The 12,291-nt window shown below is 37.3% G+C and overlaps 1 protein-coding gene across 1 annotated transcript in view; it reads right to left on the reverse strand.

Annotated features, from left to right (window-relative positions):
- Positions 1-12,291, reverse strand: part of MYO3B (myosin IIIB) — a 206,722-nt gene that overhangs the window by 93,537 nt on the left and 100,894 nt on the right. Inside the window, exons 14-23 of the mRNA XM_087731497.1 lie at positions 11,061-11,144; positions 10,169-10,371; positions 9,692-9,790; positions 8,981-9,095; positions 8,461-8,587; positions 8,105-8,315; positions 6,848-6,995; positions 6,451-6,604; positions 4,385-4,473; positions 2,741-2,870 (exon numbers count right to left, since the gene is read on the reverse strand). Of these exons, the coding sequence (XP_087587623.1) occupies positions 2,741-2,870; positions 4,385-4,473; positions 6,451-6,604; positions 6,848-6,995; positions 8,105-8,315; positions 8,461-8,587; positions 8,981-9,095; positions 9,692-9,790; positions 10,169-10,371; positions 11,061-11,144 (1,360 nt within the window). The remainder of the gene's footprint in view (positions 1-2,740; positions 2,871-4,384; positions 4,474-6,450; positions 6,605-6,847; positions 6,996-8,104; positions 8,316-8,460; positions 8,588-8,980; positions 9,096-9,691; positions 9,791-10,168; positions 10,372-11,060; positions 11,145-12,291) is intronic.

The raw sequence follows: 12,291 nt of genomic DNA on the forward strand, positions 1-12,291 counted from the left end.
TTAATATTTATTTTCTTGCTGCTGCTCAGTTTTTGACAGCGGAAGACATGACAGTTATATAAATATACTTCAAACAGAGGATCTTCTCAGGGTGGGAAAGGCATCTTTTTGTTCTTACTGGTATTTAAGAACTACATTTTCAGTAACTGTCAGACCCATGTTACCAGTCTCAAATTTCCTCTTGCTTCTGGGACAGCACCACCTAGTGACTATTACACATATTGGAGATTGCTGCTTGGCAAAAACCACCTACGCAGCAAATTCCAGAGCTAGTTGCAAGCAGATGTGAGAATGTGCTGTCACTCATCTTCAAACAAAACACCAGAGAAACTGGCAGAAGGCTCATTTCAAGTCAGGGTTACCTGGAAAGATGCAATATGGCTTCCATGTAAATTATTAACTTTTGCAGCAGTCAGTAATCTACAAAAAACTGGAGAAAATTGTATCAAGATTATGATTCTTAATCTGTATTTTTTCTGGTTTGCTTTAGGGATGAAGCACATGTTAAGTGGAGGGCAGAGGGCTAAGAGGCAAGGGCAGAGTATGATCGGACATTCACACAGTCACTATTCTTTTGTTTACAAAAGCCTCTCTGTAGAAAGTTAAGAGAATAGCATTATCTTTTTCCTTCATGGAGCAGAGATGAAGCAGCATTGCTAGCGATACCTTCTGTTCTCAGCCAAACCTTTCATTTATCTTGCAAGCTACCAAAACTAAACCTGGCAACAATCTGATTTTAGAACACAGAGGCCCCAACACAGGATGTGAGTGCCAATTATATTAGACAGCTGGAAAAAATAGAGCAAAATCACACAGACTTTTAAAAAATAAAAATGACATAAGGGTTTTAAGCTATTCTTGTAACACCATGCACAGGAGCGTATGCACAATAATTTTTTTAACAGGATGTCCTGTACCAACTTTATAGAAATAAAGGCAACACTCAACTTGCTGTGTGCTCTTCATGGAAAGGTAAATGTTCTGTAAGGGGAGGCAGAAAGCACCCAATTCATGTAAATAGGAAGCAAGGAAGGAATGTAAGAGACAAAACAAAAAAGTGGAAATACACCAACATGGTAAGTCTACATTACTGCAGTGAGAAGTATCTTCTTACTGAACCTTTTATGCATCCTGGGCAAAATACCCAAGTTCAGTGCTGCTGCCACTGAAAATATCTCTAAAAAGCCAGAGGAAGGTGAATTTGCATGAAAGCATTCTGATTTAAAAATAGCAATAAAATCAAAAGTATAATATTTACAATAATTGGGACTGATAACTGGGACAAAGCACCTAATCTATTTCATTCTGACAATAGCTCCAAGGTATAAAATGGCTAGTAAAGAGGGGTGTGGCGGCACATTTGACCAGATGTGAGTTTTCTTATTCCTTTGCTTGATCCATCCAGCATGAGTAAAAGAATCTCTTTTACCAATTTAACATGGACTCAAACGTCAGAAGTAGACACAAAGGTTCTTTGTTCCCCACCTGGGCACAAACCAGTCCTACTCCATCTTAAACTATATCCCTCTCCATCTAACATTGTCATAGCTGAAAGGAGAAGCAGCTTTCTCATTGGATCCTCACCTCCCAGGGACCTCTAAAAGCATAATTTGAAGGGGGGTAATCCAGAGCCTTCTAATTTCAGGAAAAGAACAGAGACAGTGTAACAGCAGTCTATCCTATGCAGAATGTAAACTGATATTTTGCTACCAGTTTTACATGTGCAAAGAAGGCTCCAATATAAATTTTCCTCCAGACGTTCTTTTTCTACAGAGAAATCTCAAGAGTGGTTAAAGTCATCACCAGAGGCTATGACTGGATTACTGAGGGTCCAGGAATCCAGGCAGAGCTGCTGCACAGGCACAGATTTGCATCTACAGCCCATGTACAATAAGCCTACACAGCAACACCTAATGCATGTACACTTATTTCTACCTAAAAATACAACAATCTCATTTGCATATGCTGTATCAGATCACAACAATTTTGCAATCTGATACAATCCATCGTATTTAGATTATTCCTTAGTATTACCTCTTTTTCCTACCCATTACGAAAAAGATACTTTAAAAATGTAGGAAGTACTGAGAGATGTGTTGGCTTTTTGCATGTATACTGCAGAACTATCATTTGTATAGGTTACCGGTATTCTGGCATCTATCCATGGAGTAATCAAACTTCATCTTGCTGTTTTATTTAGCTATAGATCTGTGCATTTTCATGTAAGTCAGTGTCAACAAGCTTTAAATCAACTGAATTAATTAATTCTAGCAGATTAAGTATGTGTTTTTTATAATTTGTAAGAAACCTTATGTATTGCATCAATGCATCTAAATAGATGTATATTACCTCCAAAACAACTTGATCTACATTACATGATTTATGAACTGTAAGACATGGTACACAAGAACCTAACAACTGAGAACTTATCTTAGCAAAGGACTAAGAACCAAAAATCTCTCATATTCTCATCCTGCTCTGAGAATGAGTTCTTGCCCTATACGTCAAATAATCTCCCTTTCTCTGGAGTGAGGGATGAATCTTGCTGCCTGTTCTTTTTAGAAGAATCCATGTCCACATATTTAAAAAGAAAATATGATCGCAATATTTTAGATACTTAGGAAACTTGAAACAGCAGAGCTGAAATAGAATTTTAAAAGATTGTACAGAAATAATTAGAGTTTTAGAGGAGTAGGTAGCTGAAGAGGTTGCAATGTTAGCAAAGTTGTGCAGAAAATACCTGTTTTTGTTAATGGGCTAGAGAACAGCTGCTGAAGAAGTTTGTTCTCCGAAGTTCGCAACACCACCACTATGTCAGCAGGAAGAGTGTCTCTGTTCTTCTCAAGGAATGCACAGGCATCATATAATACCTAGCACGGGAAAATGAATCAGAAAAGTTGCCAAAAAGGGTTACCCAAAAACTGCTATGTTCTTTAAAATGTGAACAGTCAAGATGACCAAGTAGACCAGTTAGCTTGGCTCTGACAAGCCAATGAATTATCTGCAAAGAACTTGAAAGGCTACAGCTACAGCAGTGTCTTCAGAATGTGAACTGCCTATAAACAGCACCTATATTTATGGAACGTCACTGTACATCAAATTGGGTTAAATGGCTGAAATCATGTTGTATTGTGCTTTGTCACATCAAACTATGGTATGCATGATGCAATATAACAGAGATACCTCATTAAACTTTAAGTTTACAGTTTATGTGTGAAATAAGAAATGGTTCTCAAGCGGTCATCATCTATTTGCTGTCTGCACCAAACTTGAGATCTATAACTAGACCTGTTGGAGGAACACGAGTAAGTTGCACATCTAGGTACATTAAAATAGGCTTCTCACTGTTTTGAAAATGATAGTTGGAAAACAAAACATTAATCTATTCAATTTTAATTGTTTTTATTAGAAATTAATGCCTGCCTATTTGTATAAGAATCCGTTAATTTTGCTTAACTTTTTATTTATTTATTTTTAAATTGCAGTAATTTTTTAGACCTGTTTTATTTTCACTAGCAATATTCATCTCTAGCCTAATTCCACTGGAGTCCATTAGTTGACACACAAAGTGAATGTTCTCCTGCAATAGAGAACTGGCCAGTAGTGTTTTTATGACTTGGCCTTTTGGATACAAAGAATTTACTAAACCTGTGTGAAATTTTACAGTTATTCTTAACAAGCCAGAAAACCGGACAAAGTTTACTAGAAGATATCTTAAAATATTGGAGTCTTATAATGAGCCAGAGATGATGCATCATTGATAACTACATGGCTATTTCATTTTGATTCTGGTTATAAACAAAGATTTGGACCTGAAATCACAAGCAAAGCTCACGTTATGTGAAACAACTGGACTGTTATTTCCCATATAAAATAATATGTGAACCGCTGAGAACAAAAGAAGTTAGGTACTACAGAGCACAAGAAAACATCTGTGCTAGCTAGCTCCAGTCTTTCCAATGCTCTCTACAGGATTTTAACTTCTGTTACAGGCGCTGTTTTACATTGCATTTTATTCGTATACTTACATACACTCACACACAGAACTACTGTGGCATTCACACGATGTTAACAATCGCACAGCCTATTCTGGCTCTGGAGAGTTGCTCCTTTGAAATGATTGTAGTAATGGTGTTTCTGGTGCCAGATTTCTTTCAGAATAAAAGGTGGTTACTGTCTACACAATTTGTGCAAGAGCTCTAAGGATAGGTTCTAAAATAGACTACTACACATGAAAATTTTATCGTAGATTCTAGGTTTCTGTAAACTTTATCATTTTGTCTCTTAAAATGAGGAAAAAAAATCATAAGGCAGAAACTTTGGATAAAACAAATAATGACCATACCACTGTTATTTGATCTAAATAAAAATCACATGACCTTACCTTTCCAGCATAGTGCTGAATACCAAATGACAGTTCTACTCCTTTTGGTCTCCAAAAATATTTGCATCGTAAGTTATCTTCAAATTTATCTAGACATTGAGAAGAGACATTGATATAAGTGACTTAGAGTGAATAAGTAAAATCTTCATCCTAATTACGGACAGTTTGCTGCTCAAGAAGCCAGAACTACTATAAACACATGTATTATCAGATTGCTCAGAAATAACTGTGCCAGCTTCTCTGTGCTTTCTTCCAAGCTGCCACTTGTGAATGGAACAGCTTATTCTAAACTAGCCCAGTAAGACTGTCTTTCAAACCCCACTGTTTGTGGATAGTTTTGTGCACGGACAACTATTAAATAAGAGGGGCCAATGAGAAGATGTGATGACTGCTCGTATTTGCTATGAATTTGCTTCTATGTATATATAGGGTTTGGGGTGGGTTTATTTCCACTAGGTACCTTCAAAGCTATGCGTATGTCTCGCTTGCTTAAACGCCTATTATTTGTATTTTTCCTATCTTCCTTTCCCCATTCATTTAGCTTTGTGCATCATGTTTTAAGTATATGTTCACATCTTCAGGCAGGGACCATCTCTCATTTACCTTTGGACTTCTACAGAAAAAGAGGCTTCTATCTAAAACCTCTTCTAAAGAGGCTTTCTGTTTCCCATGACCACCTCTAAAGAGCTTACAGAAAAAGGAACATCACTGTCTAAGAAAAATGTCTTCTATGCCCTGCGATATTTTGTATACTCTTTAATATTTTGTAATGAAATTAGTGCTGATACTGTAAAACTTGCTATTATATTTCTTTATCTGAACAAGCAACTAGAGACCTGAGGCCAGAATCAATTGATAAAATTCTCTGTCATGTTGTGTAGGTCAGAAAATGTTATCAAAATGTTTTTTCTGATGTTCGAATCCATTAATATTTTGTGTTAGGTCTTTCTTTCTAGTAACGTTTAATCAAGCTTGTATTTAAAGCAAAAAGAACTCAGTTTGGAATTTCAGGGAGGCAGGGAGGAAGGTGGTGGAATTAATGATTTTCTGGCATATCTGGAGAGGGCAAAATATCCCACTTTGCTGTCCCCTTGAGGGATCCTGCTGTACTGTGTACAGATCAGCAGTAAGACTGATCGGCACTGGACCAAGGAAAGTGCTTCTGTGAAAGTGTAAGTTCAATATTCAGTATTAACTGATTTATAGGACCCACAAGGAGGCACACAGCTTTAGTACACAAATGAGGACTGGAATGGAACCATAGCAATCATTCTATCTGTGACCTAAATTCAAGTTTCAACTCAGCCTAGCAGAAGTGAAAAATCTTATACGTATATCGTGTAATTTAACAGGCAGCTGTTATTTTTCTCTGACTAACAGTTTGAGTCTCTGCTGCACATTCCATTGAAGGAACTGGAACTCTCTTTCATATCGCAGGTAAAAATGTAGCTCTAGTAAATAAAAGCAAGACAACAGTTTTAAACATGGCATGTGCTGCACATTTTAAAGTTGGCACCAAGATTTGTTAAAATATACATAAAATATGCATGAAGGAAGGAAAATAGTCAGCCAGATGGCACACCAGAAATAACACACACTTTCTATTTATGATGAGATAATCTGGAGCGAAGCAGTATTTTCTAATTGGATAAACATGGGCCTAGGAGCCTGGGAGATCTAAATTCTACTCTCAACACTAATGCTGCTCACAGGGTGGTCCTAGACACAAGATTGTACTATGTCTCAGCCTTCCCTTCAGTAGATGGGGATAAATGCTGCTTGATGTAAATCACATACAGAGACGAGAAACAGGTTATTTCCTTGTAACACTGCAAAGACAATAAGCCCTTGACACCTGATATGTAAGATAACTTTTACAATATAAAAAGAACAGAAAACATGTAAGCACAGAAATGAAAATATATACAATGAAAAATATCCTTAAAATGTCAAATTAAATGGCACAGCATCAGCAGGGCAACTAGGCTAGTAAAACTTGAGTAAAGATGTCATTCTGCCCTCTCAAAATATATTTGTTACTTCCCAGAATTTTTGTTCGCACATACCAACCAAAGTTAGGTCTGTTGCCTGAGGAAATCTACTTTCTTCATCTAGTAGAGACAGGAGACCCATGGGTTTCTGAAGGAACATATCTAGAAGTGGACGATTGTCCTCATACTCCACTGTAGTAGCGTCAATTCCCTCACTCTGATACTCCATCTACAAAGTCACCAGCACAGTTTTAATATTGAACCAGTAAAAGCAACATCATCATTAGGACATTTAGGATGCACAGCAATACCCTATAGGCCCCAACAACATTATTTACCAAACTTCAACTGAAAGATGTCATTATCTTGCCTTTAAATCACATACTCATTTTATAGTTTATAATGTACTCCTGAATATGATCTATGGTTCAGGATGGCTGATTCAACTAGATCTCATCAGAGTTGAATTTACCTGCTCAAGTGCAAAGATATGTTGATTGAAATAAAACTGGATCTGTTCATTAGCAATATTTATGCACAGCTGTTCAAAGGAATTTCTTGCGAAGTTCTCAAATCCAAATATGTCTAGTATCCCAACATTCATCCCATTTTCAGCATTGCTGCACGTGAAAATACAAACAAAAGTCATCAAATTCATCATGGGCAACATCAAGTTAAAATAAAAAGAAACATGGTAACTAAGGTTGCATAATTGATTCAATTTGCTGCAAAAAAAGAGGAGAAAAAGCGTGTTTGAACCGAAGACAACTTGTGCATTTGTTCAGCACCATTAACACTTTTGTTTTCCACTTGCTTGCAAATTTCCACGAAGAAGGCACAAGAATCATAGGTACATAGTAACAAACACTTAGCAGCCATATTAAAACAAATGGTTTCAATAGGCAGATCCCAAATAAAATCTATTCTCTGCTCCTCTAGGTAGACAAAAGGTGTCAAGCTTTAACAGTATGTTTTTGCTATATGCTGCCAGAAGGGCAATTACCAAGTCTGCTGCTGCTCCAAGCTGGACTATTAAGAGCCCGTGTGCAAGCTCAAGTATACTCATACCACAGTCACCACTAGAACTGCACGTATGGATGGGGACATGTCTATATGATACAGTGAAGTGCCAAACAGAGATCTCCGATCAGAGGCATTTTCACACTACCTAAGAGGTTCTCTTGTTTCTCAAAATCTCTGCAGCTGCTTGAAAAGACCAAAGCAGCCAGGTCAGTACCTCGCAATGAAATCATAAGGATGCATAATATGAACGTCTCTGTAATTACAAAAAATAAAAAAATCATCACTTAATCTCAAGTAGCAGCACAATAATAATCCGAGATCTGTATTTACTACTAGCTTACAAAAGCAGAAGGACTGTGAGGACTGTGAATACATACTAAAGTTTTTCAGTCTACTCCAATTATTTACCAGCCTTTGGTAAGATTTTAATGTTCACTACATAGGAAGCACCTTTTTAACGAATCGTACAGCACTTTAACCACCCAATTTCCATTGACTTCAGTAGCTAAATTCCACTCAGCTCTTTGAAAACGTTGGGGTTAATGTCCTGGAAACAGAATTCAGTATCACAGCATGAAAACCATTTTGAAGCCTTAGCCAAAATAAACACAGCACCCTTTCTGCAAAATCAAAAATATACAAATGGGTGAACCCATCAAAGATACATGCACGGTAAATACACATGATTCAATGATGTGTAACTTGCCATATATTTTTATCTGGCTGAAGCAGCGTATTAATACGATTTACGATCCAGCTGAAGAGTCGGCCATAAAGTGCTTTAGACATGGCATCTCGCACGTCAGCTGCTTTGTCCACAGTGTTTGTTCGAATAATAGTCTCCCCTCGTGTTACAACACAGTGGGAGGTTAGGGCCTCTTGAAGTTCTTCTGACCCAATACTTAGTAGTGCAGCAGCTAAAAGACAGTGGAAAAAACATAACGTGACTGTGATTATGCAGTGGAAATCACCAGCATTGCCCAACTGTTACCACGAGTTAGAGATTCTCACAAATACAGTCAAATTGCATTTACAGAACTGACAATGTTAAAATGTATTTACCATTATCTAAGGCTTCTGGGTTGGGAACCTCACTTTTATCTGTTTGGTGTTGTGAAGAAATGGCAGCAAACTCAATATTTCCAGTATTTAAGATTCCAGTCAGAATTCTGTACACTGAGTACACTTCCTGTAAAAGATGACAAGCAGCACTTTTAAGGAATCCAATTAGATACATAGATCATATTTAGGCTATGAAAGAAAAAGGTGGGCACTGGAATGGCTATTAAAGCTTGTAGCTTGCTCTGAGACCAAGTTCTACAAATTCAAGTAAGCTCCTATTGACACAGAAAACAGCGTGATATAGAATTATGAATGAACTTGCCTGAGTACCAGCTGAGACCTCAGGCGGGTCTTGGCTTCCGAGTGTGTGGTTATGCTTTCACAGTTCACTTCTGTCGTAAGAGAGATTCTATGGCACAGGTGTGTATCCACAAAACCAAATGGCAGCCTGTGTGCAGGCAGCACTGGAGGTGTTTTTTATAAAGAAGGCCAATAATGGTTTAGGAACTGGATCTCTTACCTCATCAGTGAATCCTATAATTCTAAAGCAATGCTGAATTGCTTCAAATTGTCTTCCGTAGGAATCTTTAGTAACAATATCATGCATTACTCTTCCAGTTTCATTATCAATATATCTAAATAGAGTGGGAGAAAGAAGGCACCATAGTAGCAGATATGCCACTACAACCTACAGTGACTTCAATGCAAGTACTACAGTAACTGGAAAGAATATTTATCTTCCAATTATATACTTTGGTGCTAATTCATAAGAAGTTTTTGTTTCTTTTGCACTAACTTTTGCTTATTCTTTGTTAATATCTATTATAGTGTTACCAACATTTCACATATATCCCCTCACCCAATACAGATCAGATGCTCCCAAAGTACAAATACCAATTAAAAAACACAACTCCAAAGCATATTCTGGGTTCTTACTGAAGCACTACAGTAAAAAAATCATAAGGTGATTGTCTTGATTTGAAAGTATGACAGAATATCTACGTAACAATAAGCTTGATTATTCCTCCTCCTCTTCAAATAGTTCAGGTTCTCAAACAAATAGAAATAAGGTAATGCCTTATTGTCCATCCTCTTCTTTGCTTGGGAGGATTAAAAAAGATCCTTAAGGGATGGAGAAGGATTAAGAGAGATTTTAAGGCATCATACTGAAAGCAACAGCTGATCAATAGCTAATTACAACAAGCAGTTAAAACAAGTGAGTGATAGTTACCTAGGAGGCTTTTTATCAGGAAGTCTATATTCAGAAAGTTTCTTCTGATGATAAAGGCCAGCATATATGTAATAAAATATATGGAAATTTTTCTCTCCCCTGGGAAAAAAAAAAAAAAAGCATCCTTTTAAAGCACATGTGTTTATTCTTGTGGCATCTTGTACAATGTAAAAGTAGAAGTTCTTACCGTGAGCTCACTGAACTAGGTAACAAATCTCCCACTTGTTTTAATGGTGTAGAATCAGCAACTGTGAAACACAGAAAACCCAGCCAACCACAATATTTCTCCAAAGAATGGAGCAGCTCTGGCTTCCACTCCAAAAGAACCTAACTGACTATTCTTGTTGTCATAGCACTGTAGAAAGGATCACTGCTTTAGCAGAAGACACGAAAGCATTTAAAATAAGGAATTTTTGAGAATTAAACAGAATCCAAACATTATATAAACGTGAAAGGGCAGACAATTAATATACCTACACAGCCTGTTTTATGACCCTTGATTTTTCAAGTAGATATTCAGAAATCTTTGCCCCCATTACAGCTCCCGTGGGTGTAAACATCATTTCCAGATATTTTCCAAAGCGACTTGAGTTGTCATTGATGGCAGTGCAGGCATTCCCAAATGCTTCAACCAGAGGATTCACCTGAAGAATTTTCTCACGCAAAGCACGGTTATTGGCCTTGACAGAACAGATACAGATCAGCAGGATCATTAAAAGAATATATTGCTTACCCACAATCCAATTCTTGCTTCAGAAGCACAGCATCCCTTTCTCATGCATGTATGGTCTTAGATACTGTGTTAACCTTTCTACTTATACAACAACAGAGCCAACAAATTGATGAGAAACTCTCCCACAGGTAGGAAAAACCAGATTCTTCTTTCTTTGCAATTGTTCTGCCTCTGAGGTGTCATATAATTAGTTAGAGTACCAAAACCATCAAAAACTAAACACATCTACTTAAGGTTAACCTTACACACTTGATTTTCCCATCATTCTGCACTAACAGCATTACTCATAACATTTAAATGTGTAAGAGCTTCTAAGATTAGAGCCATAGCAAGATCTGACATTCTTTATTGTATAAATGAACAACAGTATATGTGATAAACACTGTAGATAACTACAGGCACTGTATGCTCGGGATCTGGCACCTTCTCTTTAAAAATATTCAATGGCTTGGTGTGGGTCATACTCCAGTATCTTAATTCAATACTCTCACATGCCTGATTACTCCGCCCCTAACTCAAGTGGGACATTCACATGAACAGCTTACAACAGTAAGCATTAACGATTAAATAAAGTGGAAATTGGGGGTGAGGTTGGGAGGATTTGTTCATAGTTTTACATGATTGGCTAAGAAATACCTTTCCCAAGAAGGTCAAATGTTGGACGATCAGATGGGCACTTTCTGTCTTCCCAGCACCACTTTCCCCACTGATGATAATGCACTGAACACACAAAACAAAACAGTTAAGTGCACAGCTCACAACATGGTCGATTTCAGCTATTACTCCTCCTAGTTGTTATTTAATGTTTAGTACCAAAATACTACAAAATACTTTAAAGGTCAACTCCCTCAACGCCCTTCTGAAAGGAAAGATCAGCAAAGGCTCAGTGTAATAATTTATTCCCTAGATTACTAAAATGCATCTTGCAATGCCTGATAGCAATGTGCATATGTGTGAAGCAGTAATTGAATTTCTAAGGGGTAAGACATAGAAATGAGTGACCATGTCTACAGGCTAAAGCACGCTATGCACGAGGCTTGTTTCAAATGCTTAAAACTCAGAAAATTGACACAGCTCAGTTGATGTGACATAATTCAACAGTGCATCTGAGATCTCTGCATTGACTTCATATGAATTAACATGAAACACAGGGTACAGCTGCATTCAATACTCTGACAGAAAGTCTGCTCCTGGATTTACAAATAATGTTAAATACTTGCTGCTGTGTAGAGAGGTTATTCTGTAGGTGACGCTGATATTCAAGCTACAACAGGAAACTAGCATCTAAACATTTCAGAAAAATATGAATCTGTTCATTGGATAACTCTGGGAGAACATATCCATCTTCCTCCTGAGTCAGCAGTCCTTAACACATGGTATTTTATAGGCTCTCCAAATGGCTTCCAGAATCAGGGATTAGCTAGAATGGTCCAAATCACTTGGTACCCTCCTCTCTGCTGTTACGCTTCATGGATGAGATGGAAGTAGAAGGCCAGTACACCTCAAAGGCCAGTTCACACCTGAACACTGAAGCATCAACACTTCAGATCATAGCAAGCAAGAATTCTAACAGTATTTATTATTTCCCCATTTTTCATGTGTTCTACAGATCACCAGTACAAATATTAGCCTACTTAAGGTACAGTATCAACTGAGATATAATTAAAATGTTAACACTGAGCAGTTGCATAGATTCGTGTCTTTTTATGCAAACACCTGAAAATTATTTGCACCACACTGTGAACATACAAGATTCTTGGCTGTGAGAAGACACCAGGTCCTAAAATACTTGATGCAATGACACTTCATATAGAACTGAGCTTTGTGAAAAGGTCTGAAAGATGTAGCAGTTCTCTGGCGGTGTCTT

Source organism: Nipponia nippon, unplaced genomic scaffold, assembly GCF_047370975.1.
Source record: "Nipponia nippon isolate SJK-2023a ecotype South Korea unplaced genomic scaffold, ASM4737097v1 scaffold_5, whole genome shotgun sequence".
NCBI classification, from domain to species: Eukaryota; Metazoa; Chordata; class Aves; order Pelecaniformes; family Threskiornithidae; genus Nipponia; species Nipponia nippon.